The sequence below is a fragment of the Hesperophylax consimilis genome, chromosome 23 (assembly GCF_061612785.1).
Source record: "Hesperophylax consimilis isolate HC1 chromosome 23, BYU_Hcon_1.0, whole genome shotgun sequence".
NCBI classification, from domain to species: Eukaryota; Metazoa; Arthropoda; class Insecta; order Trichoptera; family Limnephilidae; genus Hesperophylax; species Hesperophylax consimilis.
In genome coordinates, this window is record NC_142858.1 from 22,177,302 (window position 1) to 22,204,338 (window position 27,037).

The 27,037-nt window shown below is 34.4% G+C and overlaps 2 protein-coding genes across 5 annotated transcripts in view; both read left to right on the plus strand.

Moving 5' to 3' along the window:
* The window catches only part of LOC149412461 (neuronal calcium sensor 2), a 58,999-nt gene extending 41,598 nt beyond the window's left edge, over positions 1-17,401 (plus strand). For both annotated transcript variants that reach the window (XM_089645921.1, XM_089645922.1), the window contains 4 exons: positions 12,430-12,554; positions 13,002-13,145; positions 16,975-17,103; positions 17,216-17,401. In XM_089645921.1, coding sequence (XP_089502047.1) covers positions 12,444-12,554; positions 13,002-13,145; positions 16,975-17,103; positions 17,216-17,392 — 561 coding nt within the window. In that variant the 5' untranslated portion in view covers positions 12,430-12,443 and the 3' untranslated portion in view covers positions 17,393-17,401. The remainder of the gene's footprint in view (positions 1-12,429; positions 12,555-13,001; positions 13,146-16,974; positions 17,104-17,215) is intronic.
* The window catches only part of Nca (neurocalcin homolog), a 71,848-nt gene extending 44,811 nt beyond the window's left edge, over positions 1-27,037 (plus strand). For all 3 annotated transcript variants that reach the window (XM_089645918.1, XM_089645919.1, XM_089645920.1), the window contains 4 exons: positions 23,022-23,176; positions 23,715-23,833; positions 23,916-24,104; positions 24,190-27,037. In XM_089645918.1, coding sequence (XP_089502044.1) covers positions 23,107-23,176; positions 23,715-23,833; positions 23,916-24,104; positions 24,190-24,384 — 573 coding nt within the window. In that variant the 5' untranslated portion in view covers positions 23,022-23,106 and the 3' untranslated portion in view covers positions 24,385-27,037. The remainder of the gene's footprint in view (positions 1-23,021; positions 23,177-23,714; positions 23,834-23,915; positions 24,105-24,189) is intronic.

Sequence of the window (27,037 nt, forward strand, 5' to 3'; positions counted from 1 at the left end):
TTACTTATTTGATATTTGTATGTTTATATATCGTAAAGTTGTTTATTGAGGTATATAGATAGAGTGTACGTCCCTTTTCTCGTCAGAATTAATATATTGAACCAAAACATTTCACATTAAGGTGATGCCATACGTAGTAATGCAAAATCATGTGTTTTTGGTTTGAAAATTTGGTGGCCTAGAAATGTTTCAGATGCTTTAATTAAATACTGCAACTAGAATACATCTCGACCTTTGAAATAATCGAGTATTTTTTAGATAAGTCTTTTTATAAGCCCAGAAAAAAATAATGCATAAGGCCTATGAAAATTGCTTTAAAGTTCAAAATCTCCTACTTACGAACCCATTTTCGGTTATGATTTTATTGTATAATGTGGCAAATTAAGTTATCTATAAAATGATCGAAAACAAAATAAATATTTATGCCTGAACATCCACAAAATAAAATAAAAGGCACTTTTTGGCCTTGTTTTTTTCCTGCATAAATCAAAACAGGCGGATTGTGTTAAGCGGGAATTTAAACCTTATCGCCATCTACCTAAGGGTTGTTATTGATAAAGGCTCAATTTAATATAATGCGAGTGCATCGCCTTAAGCCGCGTATTTTCCTAGTTCCCCAACTTGTTTTTGAAAAACGTCCAGGGTAATAATGACGTTCAACATTTAGATGTACTTCACACAGACTTCAAAACTAAGGACGGGTTGTTTCGGAGAATTTGAACAATTCATCAAATTTCAACGTTCATTTTCGGGTTCTGTGAAAGTCCTATTTAAGTTCTGTTATTATATCATTGTAGGCTAGTTGCTTGACAAAACTGAAATAAAAACAGAACTTGAAAAAATCTTTCACAGAACTTGAAAATGAACGTTGAAATTTGATGAATTGTTCAAATTCTCCGAAACAACCCGTCCTAAGTTTGAGGACATTTTGACTGTGGAAATGGAATGTTGAAGAATCGGATATCATATGACAAGAAGAACTGATCGAAATAAGCGCTAACAAAGAACTTAAGGGGCAGTTCTGTAGGGCCAGCTACAGAAAGAAATTCCCGTTGCTTATCCTGCTCCATTTTAATTTAGTGTAATACCTCACAAGGGCGCCCCTGTCTGCACAATGCAAAAACATGGGACGTTAATAGTTTTAGGAAAATTCAATATTCGGCAGGCAGGGGGTCTACGGAAAAAATAATTGGCAAGTCGTCTACGGGGCAAAAAAGTTTGCGAACCTCTGCTCTAAACGGAGAAAATGTACTGATATAAAATATTGCAGATTTATTAAAAAATCTCTTCAAATTATTCATAATCCTGTTAAAAACGGGACTGGTGGTCCTTCCACGAATGAATTGATAGATTTCATGTTAACTTTTAGTAAAAATGGAATGTATTAACGCAACGTCGGAACATGTGTTCGGGAAAATCTTTATATTTTCGCATTTCGTCATTATACATTAACAGGGCAAACGCAGATGCCCTTTGCATATTCGAATTTTTCAAATTCTGCGAAACAACCCGTCCTTAGCTATATTTTATCTGGATAACTAAAAACTCAATAGTAATTGAAGTCGTATCTAGATATAATTGAAAATGTCTTTTTACATTAACCGTACTCACAAGGCCCTGAGGAAAATAATTTCCTTCAGGACCTATGTCATCTTTTGGGATGCTGTGTGAAGGATCTTTTTTAAGGAAAGGAAGGTAAAGGGTATGACGGTTGGGTATCTGGTATTGGGAATCTAGTGATCAGTTCGTCCAGGAGTGACGGAAGTATGAATATATCCCTCCCACTGCAGCACAAGGCGATGAACCCGGGCACCCCTGCTAAATCACCAAACGCGTTGGTTATCCAATAAATGATTCCCGGGACGGCGGTACCCAAACCCGTCTCCCAAATTGTACAATAGTTGTCTTTCTTTATAACACAATCCGAAATAAAATAAAGTCCTCTCAATTTTGAACTTTCTGTGTACGTAATAATATCATGTTAATAATAATATCATTTTTTAAATATACATATACTTTTTCTTTATTTTTCAGTTTACTATTAATTTTAATATATTTGTTTTTAGTTTTATTTATCATTAAATTTGTTTTTTTCTTCTTTACTTCTTTCTACAAAATTGTTTCTATAAAATATGTTTCTATAAAATAGTATTTTTTAGTTCTTTTATGTCATTGTTATTATTATTTCATGTATAACTACCACAACACGGGCATTAGCCTAGTATGGTAGTTAAAAAAATGTAACTTGTAAACATATTTTAAATACAGTGGTGCCTCACACAACGAACGCCTCGCACAGCGAATGCTGCACACAACGAACTTCCTTTTCGTTCATTTCACGATTCATACAACGAACTTCGCTTCACACAACGAACTTCGCTTCACACAACGAAGTCGCCCGATCTTCTACGATCACTGCCGATTAATTGCATCCTCCCGCGCAGGCAGTCGTTAGACTCGTTAGTCACTGCGTAGTACGCTTAACTTACGCACGTATCGCAGCAATCGTTCTTCATTACGAATTAAATCGCACATGTATCACGGCAGTCGTCCTTTTAAGATAAACTCAACATTTTTTTTATATGATATATGATATGAGCAACAATCAAACAATCAACCAATTCCAACTGCTGACATCAAGAACATCCTGGTCAAATGGAAAGCAGTTCAGGAGTTTACCAATGCCCACTATCCGGATTCCGCTGAAGCAAACAGGATCAACGACCTGTACTCCGATACTCTTGTCCGTTATTTCTGGCAGATGTTGAAGAAAAGAGAGAAACAAACGACTTTGGACAGGTTTTTCACTGCACCATCGGCGGAAAATGGATGAAGATGTGCAAGATTCGATTATTTCTTAAAATTAAAAAATGTGTGTTTTTTTCATTATGTTTTTAGATGTATCTAAATAAAAATAATAACAAAAAATTTATCTTTTTTTATGTCATCTTACCATATTTTATGCTACAGAACGAATTATTTTTTTTAACATGTATTGTTATGGGAAAACGCGTTTCACATAACGAACTTTTCGCATAACGAACTTGCTCCTGGAACGAATTAAGTTCGTTGTGTGAGGCACCACTGTAATTTAAAAAAAAAAATTATAATGCGACAGGAGCCAATGCCTGCGTGGGGAGTATGCCGCCCTTCCGACACTCCATACGCTCAATTCCAACTATTCAAATATACATACATTCTATATTATATACATTCTATATTATGAAATAGCATGTTCTGTCCGTATTGTGTCTGGTTCGCCCTTGCCAGGGACAGAATGTTCGCCAGAACCCGCTCAGTACGAATCGGGGAGTTTTAATATCAAACTGTTCTCCCCCGCGATAATTCAAACTATTGGACCTGAAATGCGCCGCGCGGGAATATTCTTCGAGGCTTTGTCCAGCCGGTGCCATTGGTCGAAATACGAGGTGGATGTTTTAAAAGCGAAGTAGGCGATGCGTATCCGGGGTGCGGTCAAATGATTGTAGCATATCTAAGGTCATGTGACCACTGAGCACGAATATCGAAATGGAGGTAAATAATGAATAATATACACGAGTGGTTTAATACAACTCTGTGTAGGTTTTGTCGGAGGAAATGATAGTCAGTGTACTATTATTCGTTGAAAGTGGAATAATATAACTTTAACCTTGTTCCGCGCTCGTACCGCGAAACTTTCGGGGGTTGATTATTCATGAAACAAAAGCAGACTTTTTTTCATTACTGCCCAATTTATTTTTATTGCTTTATTGTTCTTTAAAGTTTTATCCCGTTAAACTACAATTAAGGCGAAGCTTAATGCCAAATCACTATTTTGATTAATCTTTATAACGAATTGGTGTACATTATGAAAACCAAAAAATATTCTTTCGTTAAATTGAAGGTTTTCCTATCGCTTCGCTTGAGTAGAATACAAATAAATAACTCAATAAAAAATATAAACGCAAACTACTACAAAAAATATTTTTTCAATAGAAATGTATGAACGCGTAAAGGATGCTGAATCTATTTGGGAATTTACAATTTTGTTACTTGGCTACATGTTGAACAGTTTGTGCACGTTATATTTCATGGTTTGTTGTCCGTATTTATTGTTATATTTTGGAATAAGCATGCCTTCATTCTCTATGAACCTAGTGTTGTGTTCATGTACCAATTTATTTTTATATTCAGATTCGGATATATGCTGAATCAATATTTTGTCCCATAGAAAGGCAGACAAGATATTTAATTTTCGATAAAACAATGAAACGTTACGTCTCTGTGAAATATATTTTTTTTAAACTAGTAATTTAACCATAGAATTTTTGTTCTGATTTGTAGCTAAAATTATTGAATGGGTATTATGCAATTCAAATAAAAAGTAGATAAATTTCTTTCTTTAAAAAATGACCAAACAACCAAAAAACTTTTGTTCGTGTAATGGGGGACTTATTTAGCAGAGGATTGAACCCACGACGCATGGGTGAAAACCCGACGCATTTGTACATTCAGCTACTAACCGATCATCCGAGAAGTGTTTTTTTATTGATAAATCTAGACTGCTTCTGCTGATCAAGAAATCCAAACAAAACTGATGGTGATAATCAAGGCAAACATCTTTATCGAAAAATGCTTTCACAGACTTAGAAACAAATAAATAATATATACCTATTGTATTTTGAGGTTGTTCCAGAGACGTAGATATCTTCAGTATCTCCTCGGTGAAAGACCAGTATTCAGAATCAAAGCGTAACTTGAAAAAGCTTTAACCGAGTCTACCTTACTTTCAACCTTCCTTTCCCTCTTCCGTTTTTTCTTCTATCATTTCCTTATATCCTTTTCCTCCCCACTACCTTCAGCCTCTCATCGTACCCCAATTGGGGATGCGTAGCGCCGCATAGTCCAGATGGTTTGAAGCAGTTGTAACTCTTGTACGGTATTCACATTAATAAAATATAGCCACACTGGCTCCAAGCATTCGGAACTCTTGTGCGGTATTCACGTAAAATATTACGAGTAATAAAAAAGGAAATAGAAATGATAATATATGTATATAGATGATCAAGTATCCCGCGTAAACTTGGGTAACGCGTTGTGCGCACCCCGTCTACTGATCGGTCATCGGTAATCGGATCAAGATTTGATTTATTTATCTGGCTGTCGCAACAAACTTAGCAAATCAGAGTCACAAAACCCAGACACAACTTATTTATTAAATAAATTTTCCGTATTTTTTCATTTCATCTTCAAACTCCCAACGCAGCCAGCTAAATGCTTAAACCATTTTACAGAAGCTTCCATATTTTCCTAGTCAATTGGACAATGGCGATGTAATCAAAATAATACAAATATATTATGAAAAGGGGGTTCTTAGACTGTTTGTGTGGAGAGCCAATTAAGATGTGATATCTGTAATTGGAGAAGGTTGGAAGCTTAGCCTAGCATGTGACCAACATGTTAAAGAAAGGAACTTCCTAGAATCTAGAAGCACTATTTCTTTACATTGCATGGTATATTTATGTTACTCTTGTATATTATATACAATCTATGTTTATTAATTAATCGTCAAATAGCTGAAAGATGTTTTGTTTTATAAAATAATGCTCCTCGAAGGGCTGAAAGACGATTGGTTTTGCTATACATAATGTATTGCTATACATAATGTATTGCTTAACAAAGAGCGGAAATATTCTTTTTCGTATCAATTATTTCGAAAGATGGTATTTGCTATACATAATACGATTAAAATGCTTGTCGAAGAGCCGAAATATTCTTTTTCGTATCAATTATTTTGGAAGATGGTATTTGCTATACATAATACGAGTATAATGCTTGTCGAAGAGCCGAAATATTCTTTTTCGTATCAATTAGTTTGAAAGGTGGTATTTGCTATACATCATGTCTCATCGAAGAGCTAAAAGATGATTTGGTTTTACTATACATAATATATTGCTTGTCAAAGATCTGAAATATTCTTTTTCATATCAATTATTTTGAAAGGTGGTTTTTTGCTATACGTCATTTCTCATCGAAGAGCTAAAAGATGATTGGTTTTGCCATGCATAATATATGTTCTAATTTATTGCTTGTCGATAAGCTGGAAGATGGTTTTTCAGATGACCGAATAACTCATCAAAATGAAAATTCGGCACACCTTTAAAAAAGTGACAAAGTCATGAAAAGTGATGAAACAAAAGCTAGGTTAAATAGGCTACGTAGGTTAGGTTTATATGTTAGTTTTTCATGGATTTAATGACTTCATTTCACTTTTTAAAGGTACCTATGTTGAATTGTCACTGTGTTCAGTTATCATGGAACCGTTATAGTATCCACTACATCACTCAAACACAAGGCAATATAGCTTTGTGTACAATGTACCTACTTACGTATTTTTTATAACCATCATACTTAGACCAGCGATTTCTGAGCGTATTAGAGTTTTTTTTATTATTTTTAATTGATAAATTAGCCGTCTTTTTCAAAAATATTATTTGGTAATGTGGGCCTCACCTCTGTGGGTGCTGAGACACCCACTAAGTAAATAATATGGGCTGCTTTTAAATTAAATTAAATGAAGTCAAAAATGGAAAAAAATATATTTCCCCCAATTTTTCTCCTTCTTCATGGGCCGCGTGGTGTCCATTTTTGGACATAGGCTTATCTCAATTTTGTCCATATTTGCCGATCCTTATCGACTCTCACGCATTCGCGCAGTTCTTTTCAAATCGCCAGCCCATCTTATGTGTGGGCGATCTGTGCTTCTCTATCCTAAACAATTTCTATCACAGGTCGCCAAATAAGCTAAGGAGTCGCTGGTTTTACACCCTGTTTAATATATGCAGTGTAGCTGTGTTGTAGGTACTCGCTTGCTTGCACCCCACCTCACCGCCTCGTTGCGCAGTGAGATAAGGATCATGTCCAATTTGTGCCCCTCGCCATCATAAGCCGTAATCTCCGCCCGCGCCCGTGTCCCCTCCGAACGCTCATTATAAATTATATCCAAATCAAATATTCATTCGAGAGACTTACTGCGGTGATAAGATCCTTAGTTCCAGACCCGGAGGTCGCTCGTTCGAAATCCAGTGTTAGCAATACACTTTAATTAACTAATATGGGTTTATCATATACATTTCTTATAAAATTAGCTAATGGCTTAATGGATGCACCTGAATTAACTAAGCTAATAATTTTCCGAGTACCAAATCGTAACACGAGACTTCCTGAGTAGTTCTTTGTTCATTCATCTAAAACCAACTATTTAATTAATTCCCCAGTCCAAAAGCTACATGAAAGCACCAAACACGGTTTAAAGGCATTTAAAGCACGCGGAAAAAACCTGTTAAAAATGGGACTGGAGGCCTATAACGAATGAATTGACAAATTTCATGACAAACTATCAGTTAAACACGAATGAGGAAGTTGGAACACGTGTTCTTAAAAATAATAATATTTTCGCATCTCGTCCAATATATTTATAAAAACACGCGTTCACCTGCGTTAACGCGTGTTCAGATATATTCTGAATGACTAATATTTTATTAGGAAATGGTCATGCAGTCCAAAAGCTACATAGAACCATGAAAGCACCAAACACGGTTTAAAGGCATTTAAAGAACGCGGAAAAAAACTGTTATAAATGGGACTGGAGGCCTATAACGAATGATTTGACAAATTTTCATGACAAACTATCAGTAAAACACGAATGAGGAAGTTGGAACACGTGTTCTTATTTTTATTTTATTTTATTTATTTGGGAAAATCAACAGATTATTTCATATATAAGAATAAACTAAATAATAAAGATAAAATCCAATAACAGATTTTCACTTAAAATTATAATAATAATAAAGAATATTAAAAAAAAAACTAAGGGTTCTACACAAAATATTCTTAAAAGTAATAATATTTTCGCATCTCGTCCATTATATTTATTCAAACACGCGTTCACCTGCGTTAACGCGTGTTCAGATATATTCTGAATGACTAATATTTTATTAGGAAATGGTCATGCAGACACATTTTTAACAGTATCTTGATAATTTGTACTGATATGGCAGAAGTCGTGAACTCCATCAAAACCTTGTTCCTCTCTTATTCTTTTTGTGTCCTATTTTTGTCACAGCATATTTTATTCTAATATTTCTCCTTGTATTAACTTGGTGTAATATGTAATGTGCTAATTGGTTCATCCATTAGTAAATATATACATTATAAAATAGCTGTATCCATTTTTCTCCGTGCCATGTTTCGATTCTTAATTGTGTTCTTTCAGCAAGGTCTACTGAGAATCTACCACTGTGGAACTAGCCACAAATATACTATATGTATATTGTTTTATATTTGTTGTTGACCGGCTAGTAGCTGAGTTTACAGATGCGTTTGGTTTCCACCCATGCGTCGTGGGTTCAATTCCTCTCTAGCTAATCTCCTCCTAGCTGGCTACTAAAATCTATTTTTGCCCTCACGATAAATCAACAGGCCTTATTAATAATATATCATGGCAATACAAAGAATAATCGTTGTAATGCAAAAATATTCGGATTTTCATGAACAAGTGTTCCGACATCATGATAATATATTCCTAATTTAGTAAAAATTTATCAGGAAACCTGTTAATTCATTCTTCAAGGCCTGCAATCCAGTTTTTAACCGGAATTACCAATAATTTGGAGAGATTCTTAATAAATTAGCAATAATCATTTTTCTGCGTGTGCGCGAAGCTTAGCTAGAGAGGAGAAACTTAACTGGGAGTTTTAAAAAATTGTCAGTTTGTTCGTGACCCGGGAACGTTTGTCTTTATTTCAAAAAACTTTTAAATGTTAATCAAATTTGAAATAAAAATAACGCACAATACTAATCTAATTTGAACGGAGCCGGAGTTTGAACCCGCGACATCTGGATTCATAGTCGATAATCTGAACCTTTCTCCACGGAAGTCTTTGATTTATCAACTCTTGAAAGCACAATGCAATACGAATGTATTGAATCTACTTGTATGTTTAATATATTTAATAAGTAAAAAAGTAACATTACGTAATATTAGACTATCGCGCTGCCCAGTATCTCAGCGGCGCTCCGCGGAAAGTATTGATTTTTTATCGACGGAATTTCTCCGCGTAAAAATACAAAACAAAGTTGTAACGTCTGTTTGAAGATCCGGGAGATATGCGACACGACGCGGCTAATCGTGCAGTTGACAAGTTTGCCGTTGACATTTACGTCGGCCCGGATTAAAATCCCTCCGTAATAATGCGATACGCCTCGGGCGACGCCGGGCCGCCGGTGACGTCACGCGCCCGATTGTAAAATGCGCAATTAACTTGTAAAATATGCCTAAACCGCCCGATACAGATGTATGTACACACAATGTATGAAGCGGCCGACATTTGGGTTAATTTACAAAACTTTAACAAAATAGATTTATTATATATTTTGGACGTTAGTTGTAATAAATGAACCCGGCATAGGAGTGCCATTTTGTTGGACGCTTTTTTTATTATTTCAGCGGAAATAGTGAAATTATTACAGTTGTACATTGTATTATGTGCCCATTTTATAATTATAAGCGGAAAATTGTATTCTATTACGTGCTTTGTGCCTGTTTAAACTTAAAATTCTAAACCCCTGACGAGTCGCAGTAGCGATGGACACGATATACAAATACCTCTGATAGATCCGCTGTAACTTCACCTTCTTTCTCATAAAAGACGCACGCAACAGAATGATAGGTTACCGCGGACCTTTCAGTGGCAGAAAGCTTACGTTATTTGTTATAATCTAATTCTGAATTTCGGCTTTACCGAGTTCCATCCTTATTTTTTTCGATTAGACCGAAATCAGAGAATCTTTTACACGAACCATTACAATAAATATATTATTAAAAATACGTTCGGTAAATTTTTCACAAACTTGCGTTTCAATTTATTCTGTATTGGATTTAGAAACATTTTCGTACTGTGTGTGGACCTGGCGAACTAATCTGTTGGAAAGTCAACGAATCTCGGCCGCTTTCCGAGGAGGCTTTGGAAAGTTGCACGATTAATAATAATTATCAACAACGAAAAGGGATAATCCTCGATTACTAAGTCGTGGCTTAGTCATTTGTTCGGCGCTCAATATCAGGCAAAGTTTTACTTGATTTTCGAACCGGAAAATAATAATGGATGGCGGCTTACCGGGTCTTTATTACCACCCAACATGAATGCCGTCATTATTTCGGTTGACAAATTTCGACTTGGAGTTGTAAAACTGGTGTTGCCAGTATTTCCACATCCACTTACTAATGATATTATGAAAGTGTACAGCATTAACAGTAATTAATATTATTGATTGAAATCTGGTATTTTCTTACGCGGCAATGTGTGAATCTCAGCTCACGAAGGTTGGACCGGATTTACACTCAAGTTATCGGCACGGAAATAATCGGAGTTCTAGAGAGACGGAAATAATTGAATTAGTAAAGAAGGTGCCTTCAAATGCCTTCAAAACAAGCAGCCGAACTATGACTATTATTTACGGTTAAAAAAGTAGTTTATTAACCCGGTCATAATAATATTTGTTTAATTAATATGGATGGAAATAGTATGTAATATTTATTGATTTCTCTTCTAACATAACAGGGCATGAAATTTTTATATGTTCGTAAGAATAGAATCCATTGAAAGAATGATATCCTTAACCGTAATATTATAGTTTATGGCGCACTAAATATTCGCTTTAGTGGCTGTAAAAGAGCGGTGAAAAAAGTGAGAATAAAATAACGCAATAACTTGAAAGGCTGGCGTAGGTAGTGGGATACGTAGATTGGAAGTATTTCCGTCAGGCTGTTTGCTCGCGGCCTAAAGTAGCACCGAGGGTGGCTCGATGCTCGGATGGCGGATGCTAAGAGATAATGTATGAGGTCATCTCCAACATAATATTATATTATTTGTTACGGATGAAGGCTCTGAATAAGACTCTAATTTTAGATTCATCCTTTGAAATAATTGTCCCTTTGTTCTATGCCCCGAAAAATTGGGAGCGCTCCTTCCGATTTGTGGTGACCTTTTATCTCAACCCAGCTTGCCCTCCCCGTTTCCCCCTACCTTGAAGTTTCGCCTTGCATTTTTATACCCTTGCACTTACTGAAATAGGTCAATACAAGCTGAGGTTCATAAAATGCGGACGGTGGCATGAATAATTAAAAATGTTGTGCCCGGCTTGGTAGATATGTTTTTTTATCGTTATGAATGGTTTCCTCTTGGAGAATATGAAGTATTCTTTCTGGAGATAGCAGGCTAAAAATAAGGTTTGATGGTACCGTGTTGTACCGGAGTAGCCGCTTGTAGTTGTGGCCGGGCAATGCCACATCGATTTACAGAATCCGTGTTGTTTATTTTCCTCGGTTATGAGGCACGAGTCTCAATCATTGGCCGATCATGGGCGTGTTGGGACCATTAACATGCTAGCCAAGTTCGCCGCCGCCTGCGTCGGGGGTGTGGATTGCGTATTGGAGGCCGCCGCGACGCCGACCAAGGTTCGGCACACGTCAAACTCGCTGTCGGCGTTTCCGATTTCATCGACAATTTGTCGCGCCGACTAATGCTTGAATTCAGAATCGAATTTTTTCAAATGTAGAACTTGCTTTTAAAAAATTACAACAAATTCTACGGTGTTGTAATGGTGTTATGTAATTCGTAAATAAAAATGACAAACTCGTTATTAGAGATTATGTAAGGAAACACGAAACTGGGTACTGTGAAATGCGAAAAAATATGAATATTTTTCTCCCCTCCTTTGTTCAATCTTGATGTCGGTTTGACAGACCCTTGTCAAGCTTTTCATTTGAAATTATTTCATCATGCGAATCCAATAATCGATAATCGCCATTTGTTTCGCGTTAACATTCTGTAAAAATAATATAAGTAGAGAATTAAAACGATAATAATAATGGTCCGAATATTATGTAGAAGTAAAATATTATGTAAAAGTCGAATATTATGTAGGAGGTTTAAACCACCAAAAGGTAAATAGTAAGTTCTTCCAGCAGAGCGACATTGGTTGACGCTATTCTATTTTTGTCCAAAGATTCCCTCAGGAAATCAAGAATGTATCCGAAGATTGTAATGGATGTTCAGTGAATGGGAAAGTATTCATGAGAGTCCTACGAACATGCGATTTGTATGCAAGAGGTGAAATATTATAAATTTCTTAATAGTATGTTCTTCCAGCAGAGCGACATTGGTTGACGCCGTTCTGATATTGTCCAAAGATTCCCTCAGGAAATCAAGAATGTATCCGAGGTTTGTAATGGATGTTCAGTGAATGGGAAAGTATTCATGACAGTCACACGAACATGCGATTGGTAAAATATTAACAATTTCTCAGTTCGTGTGGCAGGACTCGCAGTTAATTTCCGTTGGAGTGGGCATTGCGCACTCTGTAATGTGTTATTTCTGTTCCTTGCAGACTGTTGATAAACCATGGGTTGTTTCGGGAGCAAGGACAAGTTGACCAAGGAGGATATGGATTTTCTTAAATCGCACACGAGATATGATGAAACTACCATCAAAGAGTGGTACAAAGGGTTTAAGGTATGAGTACAACTTAACTTTATGATGTTCTTCTCTATGTTTCTTTTATTTTTCGATCTCCTTGAGTTAATAAAAAGTTAATTCAAGTCAATTCTTATATAGTCCATAAAACATCTACCACACCTACCATTGGATTTTGATACTTCAATTTTACTGCGGTTATAAAATCCCGGGCACTTTATTATTATTATTTTTTATTTTTTATAACAACCATATAAATATTTATGTAATATTCATTCATTTTATTCTTCCATCTTTCTTGCCAAGGCAGAATGATTCCTAGCACATTCAGAAAATCAGAATCCCAAATCAAAATGCTCACAAATTTATGTTTGTCAATATATTTTTAATTTGATAATCAATCTCTGGTTTACCGTCTATGAGGAAGAGTTTCAGTGTTGCCTTATCTGTAACATATTTTAAATAGATTTTTATTTTCGTTTATAGCAAGACTGTCCAAATGGAAGATTGACTCCTGCAAAATTCGTCGATATGTACAAAATGTTTTTCCCATCTGGTAACGCAGAAGAATTCTGTGACCACGTTTTCCGGACATTCGACATGGACAAAAATGGATACATCGACTTTAAGGTGAGTGGAGTTACATAATGAAACTGATTTCTTAAACCCCTCACTGTTAGACTTACAAGTTGTGTCTACAAAGATTTATGTTTTAACGCTGGTATTTTCACTGTTTAAATCAATATTAAATATTTAGTTTACTTAGAATATGTAAAATGTCTTTGATCTAAAAGTTATGCTTCTACACAATTTATTTTGTAGCGGTGAGAGGGTTAAAGCGAATTACATTTTTATACATTTTGTACTTTTATCCAAAGCGATTGTATCTCTGTTCCTTTTATGCAATTTATTAATTAACATCAATAATATGCGAGCGATTTTATTGATAATGATGAAAATGTGCGTTTAGGGATATTATTGTCGTAATTTATTTGACTGGCATTCAGGTTTTATTTCATTTCATGATAAGGTTATCATAATCAATTTAATAATTATTATTTTTCCATCACTGCAGTAAGATATAAATACATTAGTTAATTTAATTTCTAAAAATGCAAATGTTTTCAGTTTTTTTGTTCAGTGTTTAATTTCTTCTTTATTTCACAACAATTCAATTCAGTTTTTGTTTATATGTATACTTTTTTTTTTAAATTCTTCCAACTTGGAATTTTATGTAAAATTTCTTTATTCCTATCTCAAACTTATTTATCTCCAATGTGTTGGTATATAACCATATTATTGATATTTGATAAATAAAATAAATGTTTTCTTCTTAAGTATATTGACACAAGTGCACATAATTAGACCTACATTTTCTCAGAAATATGGCTTTGTTTAGCATTCAAATCACTTTCTGCACGAATATAAACATATTTGATTATCATATTCATATTAAATGCATTGGTAAATTATATGCATCATGAACATGCCACGACTCAAGATTAAACATAGTTTGCGTTAAAGGTTTGCGTTTATCTTGTGATTAACATTAACAACTTATTATTATTCTGTGGATTTCTTGGAAACTCAAATTCACCCAGACTAGAGATTTTCATGTGTCTTGAGCTTTAAATATACTCTTGACTCTTGATGATGGGGTGGTTCTTTACAAAGCCGAGTTTATACGTATTTTTGGAGATTTTGCTAGCTTTGTAAATAATTTGATAGATTTATTTGAATTATTAAGGTTTGTTGCTACTGCTTAGCTAACCGCACACACGTTCTTTCAATAACTAAATGTGTTTGTTGTTAATAACTAACTATCACACCGTTTTCCCGTAGCGGTAGGCAGAGAGGATAGACCGCCAAACAACTCGGTCTTGGAAAATATTCTGTTTTTAGTAATTATTAATTGAATAAGCAAATCACTCTCAGATTTGTCTCTTAAAATGAAGTCAAAGGTGAGCTAGAAATAACCCACGCCATCGATTGGTTTAATAATATCAAAAGGCCTTTAATCCGTGACGTATCTCTGGTGAAAGGGTGCGAAATAAGCAATGATCATTTGGGTTCCTATTTCCATCTCCCCTTCCTTCTACATGGATTACTTGATGTTATTTGGGTGTATGAAATATGTTTGTATATTCAATTTCATTTCCTGAATTCATTGATCTGTAATAATAACAGTGAAGATAAATCTATCAAAATATTTACTCTGCCATTTCATGAATATTCATATTCAATATATCAATATTGTCCATTAAATTCGGTAGGGACTATTTCTGTACACTGCTGATTTCACATTCTGTTTGTTACTCAACAATCAGTTTGGTGTTTGTTCTGGAATCTGTTTGACCATGCAAAAACATATTATTTGCTTTTTTAATACTAGCCAACTTGGCTTAGTTTTAAGGTTAATTTGGAAAACGAAACTGATTTTCCGATCAAACCAGTTGAACATGATTATTACTGGGGAAAAAAAATGAGCCAAACTAAAAAAAATAAATTTATAATGCTTTTGTATAAAGCCTAGTTACCAATGTGGGACCTCTGTAGTTTACCATCAGGTTGATTGTAAGGTCCCTGTGATTTACGGTGCTTTCCAATCCGCAAATCCGTGTTCAGAAGACATGGGGAGATGTTGATTAAAACTCGAGGACACTATGATTTCTATTTTATTTGTGAGAATTATTTTTACAAAAGACAATATGCGTTTTACGCAGGAAACGTTGGCAAAGAGAGAGTGTGACTGGTAGGTACGAACGCTAAATCGACACTAATTGCGGTGATCGACAGATTACCCCGCGAGCCAGTGTTGCCGTTGGTGGGAAATATTAAAGTAGTCCCACACTTTCGTGCTTGTTTCTTCAAAATGATTGCATTTAAAATCTTTTAAAGTATAATTATAAATTAATAACACAGACCTTTGTTTATTTTAATGTTAAATAGTACTGATAAATCAATTAAGACATTGACAGATAATAATATTTTGTAATTTATTCTCAGTATACTAAAAAATGTGCATGTGAAATGAAAATACTATATACAAGATTTAAAAAAAATTGTGATTGTGAAATGAATTAGTGGGAGAAACAAATAACTTTTAAAAATAATTTAATTCATTTATTATTATTCTTGTGTAAGGTCTACTACTTAACCCCTTAGATGCCGGCGTATCTCAAGCGTATATGGTAGCGGCTCAATCGCACTCGACTCGATTTTATGGTATTTTGAACCTTCAAAAATGCTCCTAGAATACTAAAATATATTTGATTCGCTTGGCAAGAAATAATATATCTTAATATTATTCTTCCTTGTCATTTCGTCACGTGCAAACATATTTATTTTATCCGTGAAAAAGCGCGTTGTCATTGTGGAAGCGTCATCGACCTATTACTCATTCATTTTATTTTATTTTCATAGTAAAGGACACTTTTTTAGTTTGTGAAATTTAATAAAACCATAAAAATATCTTTGGATTTCTATATAAAAAAAAAAATTATATGAAAGATAAAAATATTATTCTCGGAACATAAGTAGCTATTCTGGGAAAAATTCTCAATATACATAAATTTAACACATTAACTGGTAAAACAGTATAATTTACAAAAACATTATTTTGCAAAACAACAGTGAGTAATCACGAAATTATCGCCAGCTAGAACACGGCGCGCGTAATATCATTTTATCGGCGGCACATTAGGGAGGTCTGTATTTGACAGGAGCTCGGCATCCCAGTAGTTAATCAAGTACCGGTACTAATTTCCTCACAAACATTGACAAATCGTACATATCAAGAAATGATTAATGTTCTTTGATCTTTACTTAAATCCCACTAGTCTGGTGCGAATATCTCGCTCTCACACATTGCTCATTTTGTCTGAAAGAGTGTAAAACTGAACATTTTGATTATAACTCTTAGGACGGGTTGTTTTGGAAAATTTGAATAATTCTTCAAATTTCAATGTTAATTTTCAAGTTATGTGAAAGATGTTTTCAAGTTCTGTTATTATTTCAGTTATATAAAGCAACAGGCCCATAATGATATAATAACAGAACTTGAATAGGACTTTCACAGAACCCGAAAATGAGCTTTGAAATTTGATGAATTGTTCAAATTCTCCAAAACAACCCGTCCTTAATTCTTTTCGAATAAAAGCAGTACACAATGTTTAACTGTGATTTGTTGTTACAATTTAAATGCGACCAAAGACCTTCTGGATTATGAAAGGTGGAATGAATAGTCTATTTGTCATGTTTTGTTTTACAGGCCTTGGTAATTTATCACAAAACTTTGCGGAGTTATGCATTTTCTTCAATAGTGTTTTATTAAAATTTCTTGTAACATGTTGACATTGATTTAGTAAATAAGTACCTACACTGGCTTTTAGCATAATGTTGATAGAAAATGTTAATCTCAAGAAGTTTTACATATTCTGTAGCATGTTATTAATTTTAGGAATTCTTGCTGGCTATTGATGTAACGTCTAGTGGCACTCCTGAGGAGAAGTTGAAATGGGCGTTCAGAATGTACGACGTGGATGGCAACGGTGTCATCGACATCCAAGAGATGACCAAAATCGTCCAGGTTAGTAGTGAATGACCTTGTCTACAAGCATAATACCTATGTTCTACTATAAGATGCGAATTCGTGAGAGGACAGGATGGAGAATGACGTTTGTGCCTTGGTTGATCCGCAGGCTATATACGACATGTTGGGCGCCTGCTCCAGTAACCGCCCGGCAGACTCGGCAGAAGAGCGTGCCAAGAATATCTTCGCCAAGATGGACGAGAACAACGATGGCCAGCTTACCCAGGAGGAGTTCTTGAAGGGATGTCTTCAGGACGAGGAGCTCTCCAAGATGCTGGCGCCCTAGTGCTTCTCTCTCCCGTCCTCCAAACCCATTACTTTCAATCTCTTTTGTTTTTTCCTATTTCCATGATTTACGCAATACTAAAGCTCAGCACATTAATTTTAAATTAGCTTTAGACAACTTGTACTAAACAAATATGGGTTTTTACTTTGTGTACATTTTCTACATTTGTAACACAGGAACGCACATTCGGTTGATCAAACCTGGTGATTTATAAACGTTTAAGGGTATTTCGATTTGTGAACTGTACCGTATTCCAATCAATGTAGCTCCGCCAACAAACTTTTAGATATTTATAAGTTATTTACTTTATGTCCATTAAATGACCAATTATTTGTATAATGGAACCATCTTATAAAAGCATGATCTATATTTTTATTCTTAACCTTGATCACTATTTATTACTATCTAGTCATTCTAACATTCCTCACCTATGTTAATTGCATTTGGCGTGTTGACCACAGTGGACAAATCTAACATATGCGAGGGGTGATCAAACTGCTTAGCGAAGTGCAAGCACATTCTGAGTGTGCAGTGCAGTGCAGCGGTGAGGACGAGTCAGTCACCACCCACCCGAGCGGGGTATAAGCGCACACACTTATCGTGTTAATCTGTAATAATATCCTACTCTCCTTTGCACTCTGTTAGACTAAATATTATATCTGCTTTGATCAGTTAGAAATTACCATTACCTTTAATCACTATATTTAAGAGTCAATTTATAACTATTTATGTGGAATACTAATGGAAAAAGAGAAATTAAGAGATACGATTGTGTGTATGTTAATTATTTAGGTGCTCCGATGTGAACATTAACTTCATGACTATATTCAGTCTTCTAAGTATTATAAGCAGTTAATGGGTGCAGATGGGCTCGCAACATTCCTTGGTTTCCCATTTAGAGATTTGATATTGTATGATGACCTACAAACTAACATGTATGATGACCACAGGCACACTATGAATGATAAGACAATCAGGTAGTCATAGAAGAGAAGCGAATGAATGTTTTGTAAAATTAATGTTTTTTAATCATCAAAGAGTCAACCAAATTCTTATGGAGAGCTAACGGAGAGATGTTTATTTTGGAGTTCATGTATATAACATTGCATGCTTGACCATACTCAAGTTGGTTCATCAGTGGTGCGTAGAATTAAAGTGAAATAGCTCTTTTGAAAGATCACGCTTGGGTGAGGATTGCCTACTGTGTTGTACCAACCTCAAGGTGCATGGCCGCAAATGGCAATATTTAGATTTAAGTAGAGGGAAACACTAATGCTACTTGCACCAGCCAGAAGTCTTACCAACCCGAGGAAGCAATCCCGCATCAGTTCTGTAGTTCTGTCTCCTTGAACAAACCGTTTATCTAATGTCTGTATGCTTACTCTAGAACCCCTCTGATAAATGTTAGTATTTAAAATGACATTTTGTTGTATACTTTAATGTGTGCCGGTGGCTAGGCCTAGACATGTTCAATTTGTCTGAAGTTTTCATAAGATTGTAGTCGATTAGGAAATCCCCATATGTAATAATATTAAATTTGGAGCACGTACATTTACTAAGTTCAACTAACAGAACCATAGAGCAGTAAGGGTAGATGTGTTCACTATGATGTGATCCACATTAGATTAAAAAAGTGTAAGCAATGTGATTACTCACATATTACGTTGAGCATTTTGGCCTTTGTAAACTACTCCAGTACAGGGTATCCATAAAATGTCTACCTTTGGTGTGTTTCGCCACCGGTGACTTGCTATGGGGGCCCTGCCCGTCTCTGTGTGCACATCTTGAATAATTCCTCTTAACTACGCCTGTACATAATATTTTATTTTAAAAGGTAGAAGTTTTATGGTCAACCTCTAATGATAATTATTCTTTAGCTTCATTCAAGTATTCACTTAAATATTAGATTCTAATTACATATTATATTTACTTCATTGTCGATGTCTGTACATTTATGTAACTTATCTCATCCCTTCTTTTGGATCTCTCCTATGTCCAAATGTTTATGATTTGAATGCAGGGTGTCATACAATTATTATTGTGGCTAAGCACATAATATTATGTAGATAAATTTACATTTAAATCTTAATATTATGTAAAATGATATGTACTTTCATCATCTAGTAATTGTTTTATTCCGAAATGAACATATCTTGAATGTATAAGTAAGAGTGAAATCATTATCTTCTCTGATTAGATGTGCGCAAGGTTTCCTTCACTTGGTCCAAGAATCTCTTAATCCGGTGAAAGATTCCGACTGTCACCAAAATATAATATTCATTAGTTTGTAAGCAAATATACGCAGCTTTTAGAATCTTACTGAATGTATTTTTGTAACATTTAAAGAGAATTACATTGTCAATTTACACATCACATAGTGATCATTGTAGAATTACAGGGATCAAAGCTTTCTTTTCAATAAAATAGAAGTAAAGTAATGTGTAGCATTTGCCCATACGCAGCACATTCGCCAGATTCCTGGACTGACATTATGTGCAGTTGAATTGAAAGTACATATTAGTATGCAAAAGGTCACCAATATTTTTGAAATAGTTATTTTACAAAGTGTTATAAATTATGAAGTGGGGTTATTTGAAACAATCCTAAAAATACATATCCTTGTGGGTTTTAAGACTGGCCTTAAAATATCATATATTGATAATAAAATCTTTTTGTATATTTATATCAACAACAGCGCAGCCTGATTTTGTTGATAGTCCAATCATAATTAAATATATTTAGTTTTGATGCCTCCCATTTCCACAACTTATCCTTTATGTATAATGTATAATCATTAATCTTTGCTAGTACTGAAATTTACTAGAACCAACTAAATCATTCTCTTTTCGACATCAGATAAAAAGGTTCTTGGGTGAAGTGATGTTTGAAAACTCTATGGACAAGTGATTGATGAATGGGATAGTGCACTCTACGTAGCCACAATCACATCCCTTGGTGATGAAGTACGAGTATAGGAGTCATTGTATGCAATGTTCCTCCTATATACGGTCACAGGTTGACTGCACACTTTTCGTGTTGATAAAGTAGTATATAAAGGAGTCATTGTATGCAATGGTCTTATGTTGACTGTACACTTCCCGTATTGAGGAAGTAAGAGTATAGGAGTCATTGTATGCAATGGTCTTATGTTGACTGTACACTTCCCATGTTAATAAAGTAGTAAGTGTAAAGGAGTCATTGTATGCAATGCTCTTATGTTGACTGTACACTTCCCGTGTTAGAAAAGTAGTAAGAGTATAGGAGTCATTCTTTGCAATGGTCTTATGTTGACTGTACACTTCCCGTGTTAATGAAGTAAGAGTATAGGAGTCATTGTATGTAATGTTCCTCCACTTATGAGCGTATATGTTGACTGTGCACTTCCCGTGTTTTGAAGTACAAGTATACCCACCAACAAGCAGGCCGGTCAAGGGTTTAATACAAGTTTAATGATTGATGCTTTCCTCTACCAGTATTTATTACGATTGTACTTTTGATAAATCACATATTTATATCCATTGCTTATAATTAATACATATATGTATACCTACAACAGGCGGCACCTAAATATATTTTGTACAATAATTATTGCATCATCATTATCTTTGACATTTCTTTCCTCAACGTTTTTGACAGTATATTTTTGTACTTAAGCCATCAACCTAAGCTATCAACTATTCATATTATTACTGTGAAGATCTTAATTCATACTTTGGTGTGTTGTATTAGTTTCATGGAACTGTAATACAACCATTTAGCCTTCAACTTATAACATATTATAACAAATCACCCGCCTTGTATTCAACGATGTAGTTAATATTATTGTGATATTTACAGGACATCAGAGGTTTATTTCACTTTATTTCACTTCTCTTGTCAGTATATTTGTGTGTGGAATTCTAGTAAAGCATTAAAATGTTAAACATTCCACCATTGTGCTAATGGTTATAATTAGTATCAGTACAATACATGTCTAGTTTTGTTTTGCCTTCTAATCATACAATTGTAGTCTTACTTCTACAGCTCTGATCCCACAAACATAATTATTACATAATACTTGACCTTGCACAATAAATGTCTTTGGTTCAGTTACCATATTAGCCCAGTTATAACTGCCTATTTAACGCAACAAATACTCCTGTTTACAAATGGGTTATTTTTATAGAAATCACATGAAAGTGTCCTCGAAAATAGGTAATGTGATTGTAATTGCATCGTTAAATAACATTCCTTTATACGCAGGCTAATATGGTAATTTTAATTTTACAAAAAATCTTTAATGATATTTTTATCAATGCATATATACACTTGCATTAGCTTGTAACCATTTTGTTAAAATTACTAAAACCATCGTTATTCTACTTGTGTTCACTTTTTGCATTGTTTTCAATCAAGAATTATTTTATAAATATATCAATCAAACATATTGAGTAAGTATTATCAGAATACAATAACTCTAAATAATTAGAATCTTAAAATAAAAACCCTTCATAAAAATTGGCTTTCACCAATGTTAGTTTGTTCTTAATGAGGTATATATATTATACAATACACAAAGTGTATTGTATACCACAATGCATCATTCAGTGGTTTGACATATGAATATAAGTCCAATATAGCTGTTACAAGTGAGTTATGCATTGCTCTACATGCACATGTAACAAATTAAACTGTCGGTTGGGGAGGTGGGTGGGGCGGAGTGACACCTCTACTTTAGTTCTCATCATTTATTGTTATTGGCTGTCACAATTTACATGGGGGGAGGTTCTTCCTCCCATTCCAGAGAATATTATTATACTGTCGTTGCTTGTAGGCGTTTGTCCCCCCAGCTCCTTAGCTCTGAGTGTAATTACCTGAAATTGTATTTATGAAATGAAGCACTCACTTTGTACGAACCACTCACTTATTAATATATATTTGTCGCCTACTGGTTTTGCTCCCACCAAAGCTTATATAAAAATTTGTTTTATAATTCAGTGGATATTTCATTCAACCTGTCAACCCACAAAGTGATTGCTTCTACATGTAAACATTGATTGAATTTTAAATGGTTATGAATAATTAGCAGCGGCAATGCATAACTTAATACATTTTGACATTTAAATCAGAACACAAATATTTTATTAGTATTTATTATGTGATTTTACTTCAAATAAACATATCTACAATGAGAATCACTTATTTTCTTGAAATGTATTAGTATGTGTCCATATCATGACCTTTCACATTATAAATAATCATTATTTAATCGTTTGAGGGCTAATTTGGTATTTAACATGACATAAGCAAACCTACTAAATTTAAACTATTCACATTTCGCAATGCTTTTATATACTAAGGTTTTTACAATAATATTATAACTGTAATAATGTGTGTCAATAGCTTGATAATATATTTGTTTCTATTTGTATGTTTTATTGAGCAGCCGGCAAATCCCTTCACATTTAGGTGTTTCATACTAAATAAAGTTCTCCACGAACCTCATAAAATAGTTTTACATTTTATATAACATTTCATGTGAACATATTCATATAATATTCCTTAACACATTCAAGGTGAGTCAATTAGGTTAGTTTTAATCATCTGGACAGTGATTGTATCCAATTCTCATTAATTTCTGTCATTCCAGGATAGAAGCTCTTCTCGCTTGAATACATAAAGTTCTATTCTGCTCGAGCGTATCTAAATAACGTGTGAGATTACAACATATTAAAATGGGGAAGCAAAACAGCAAACTCAAGCCCGAAGTCCTCGAAGACCTTAAACAAAACACTGAATTCTCAGGTATGCATACATCGTATATATTTTTTAAGTTTAGACATGCGTAATATTTAATATTTTGCGTATGAATGCTTTTGCTGTGCGTCATGGGTTGTGTTGTGTATGTGCGATTTTACTTTTGTCTTCTAACGTATATTATTATACAGGGTGTCAAGGGGTAAACTGCACCAACTTCAAGAGGAGATTCTACATTCTACATGATTTATAAGTAAAAAGATAAATAACTTGTTTCAAAATTCTGTTGTTTTTTCCATACCAAAATATTTTTTCCGTAAAGAATTTTTCTGCCGTATGAACAATTCAACTCTGTTTACCTTAAAACGTAGGAATTCCAAAAAAATGATTTATCTTTTTTCACTTGTACTATCATGTAGAATCACCTCCCGAAGTTAGTAAACTTTACTACCGGACACCCTGTACAGGGTATAATTACAATTAGCATAAAACTCATCAAGTTGCTTGCGTACAATACATTCCAAGTTTACTAGTCACCCAGTTGTGAATGTTTTATGTAAAATCACAAAATGTTATATTCTTTTAGATGCCGAGATTCAGGAATGGTATAAAGGCTTCCTAAAGGACTGTCCCAGCGGACATCTCTCTGTGGAGGAATTTAAAAAAATCTATGGTAACTTTTTCCCGTATGGAGATGCAAGCAAGGTATGTTGCATAGAATAACATTATTATATTACAGTCTTAAATGTTTGCATTAATACGTAATAGAGATTAACGATGTGTACAGTTTGCAGAGCACGTGTTTAGAACATTTGATGCCAATGGAGATGGAACAATAGATTTCCGAGAGTTCCTCTGCGCCCTGAGCGTCACCTCCCGAGGCAAGCTAGAGCAGAAGCTGAAATGGGCTTTCTCCATGTATGACCTGGATGGAAACGGCTATATATCCCGACAGGAGATGCTAGAGATAGTCACTGTAAGTACTACCTTCGTCTACTAGATCTACCCTAGTTACAGCACTTATATTATTTCTGTGGGTAAAATGTGTGCTCCCTTTACAGGCTATATACAAAATGGTGGGATCTGTGATGAAGATGCCAGAAGACGAGTCCACACCTGAGAAGCGGACAGATAAGATCTTCCGGCAGATGGACCGCAACAAGGATGGCAAGCTGTCACTGGAGGAGTTCATCGAGGGCGCCAAGAGCGACCCATCCATTGTGCGCCTCTTGCAATGTGACCCCCAAGCACAGTAATGGAACTGAGCAGACATTTGAACCTTTCACCAATTCCTATTTAAACCTCATAATACTTTAGAAAGGATCTATATCTCCTTTTATTTATACTCTACAATTATATTATTCTTCTCTCTGGATGGTTACTTTTGTGTGTCATTTCCAACTCATTACTTCTGCATTTACAAACTGTGTGCTTTGTCGTATTTAATGTAGGATCCCTTTATATCTCAACTCCCAAGCTATCCATCCTACTTCTTTACACAACAGACTAATATGTTTGTGGCGCCTAATGTTAAGTAACAAAATATATTAATCACCACATTATTCCAACATTTCTTGTCTATCTGCATCTAATTCTAAGTACATACATAATATACCTACTATATCTTCTGTCCAATGAGACAAAATAGCAAGTATTTTATCATAATCGGTCATTTATTGCCTACGATATATTACATACACCTGGCTCTATTTGCTAAAACTTCTTCAAGCAGACGGCTTTTCAGCTTTTCAACTTCATCATCACATCTAAATCACATTGCATTATAGTTTTGAGGAAAACCAACTTTGCTGATATTTTAGTTTCAGTCTGTACACGGTACATTGATTACGATGTTCCTTTCACATTGATAGTTACTTATTACTCAAATGTTGGAGTTAAATTCTTTACAGCCTTTTTCTTCCAAGGGGTAATTAATCCTATTTTATTTGCTTGCTTCCATTAGTTGTTTTTCACCCAAGTACCTCCTTCAAAATCTTATACAGATTAGATGGATACAACTGTAAAATATAGACAACAGAAAACATAAAAAAATAAATATTATTTCTCGTTCTCCTGTCGGAACTAGCTAGTGGAATGTTGAAAAAATTTAGATAAAGTTGAAATTTTTAAATAATAACGATTTTGGTCGTTTGGGGATACTGTGACCTTGTAAGGTTCTAGTCAAATGTATTACAAAAATGTTATTTTCATAATCTCAATGACTTGTTTAAAATATATTACATATGTGTATTTATATTATTATTACGTAAAAATTGTTTACTTGGAATGCTTATTATTATTGGAATACTGTAATGTGGGGTGACACTGTGATGTGGGGTGACGCTGTGATGTGGGGTGACGCTGCTCAGTTTGAAAATAATATACTTCCACTTTAAATTGTAATTTTTTTTAATTGTTTTTGTTTTTATGCATTATTGAGACATTAGATCTTATTTGTTATATACAAAAGCAACTTTGCCGTAGCACATATGAAATATTAATAACATTGTAAATACATTGTATTTTTCCATAATGTTGTATGTATTTAGCATCCACCATAGTCAGACAGCTGGTCTCCCCATGGGTGAGATTGATTGAATTATCTTCAATAGTTTTCATTTCTACTAATAGAACATCTAAAATTGTTATTTTAGTAGTAATTTAATTTTTTCCTGTCGCAATCGGGATTGCTATCTAGCAAGATATAAACTAATTAAAATTTCATACTAATGTGGCATTAAGAAGACTTATGAATAGATATACTGATTTCTATGCTTCCCTGCTTTGCTTAAAAGCTTACTTTGGAATTCAGTGAGTTTCTCAAACTGCATAAATAATATGATCTTTCATCATACTTACTGGAAATAAGAAAACATGCAGAGTTACATAATACTCGCTGAACATTTTCATACTTTACCCTCTTCCTATTGTGTGTTCATTTTATCACAGACTTATACGGGATCAGATATTTTAGTGATTCCCAAACTTTCTCCATCCACCGTTTCCTTTTATAACATATATTTTATTCTCCCACCCCTACCCCAAAGTCTGGGACAAAATTAAACATTGGGCCCTGACTTATAATGTTCGCTATAAATCTAAGATTGCAGCTCGTCATTTACAGAACTTCTTTTACTGGTGTCGTTACACATGGTGTCTCGAAAGTCGTAGTAAAAGCCGGAAACTGGTGAATCTACATCACATAGAGAACCCATTTATTTTTATTATTTTATAAAATTATTAACCTCAATACAGGCTAGTCATTTTGATGTAAAAAATAATACAATGTGAAGAAATAATAAAAACGAAAACAAAAAAATCTAAAAAGTTATATCACAAAATGGACTCCAAATGTGATGTAGATTCACCAGTTTCCTGCTTGTACAATGTTTCCGGGTCCATGTATCCTCTCTTTAGTATTTGTTAGTTCAATTTAGTGATTATCCTCGGAATAGCTTTATACTGTTTGCATTTCCTCGCATACCTGCATTGGGTAGTTTTGGAGCTAGATTGCACAACCTTTCTTCCATATCTCTTTTGAGCAGCTGAGTGCCCCCCTGTCTTCCAAGGTCACCCGCAAGCACCCACCGCCCACCGAGGGAATCACTGACATTAAAGATCCGAGATGCAGGTAGATCGATAACATTGACTTTGTAATACATATTGCTTGGCTTATGGGGGAAGAAATGTCCAACTAACAAAAGTATATCATTCAATCATAGAATAATTAAATCATACCATCTTGGAAGCAAGACTGTTGCAGTGAAAACTTCACTGAATCTTCTATCGAGCCGTTGAAAACTTTATTAGATAGAAATTATTTTATTGCAAATTGAACATTTTACCCGAGGTCTCTGTAATCTGGATTAATAAATACTGAACTGTGATAAAATCATTTATTCGAGTAAA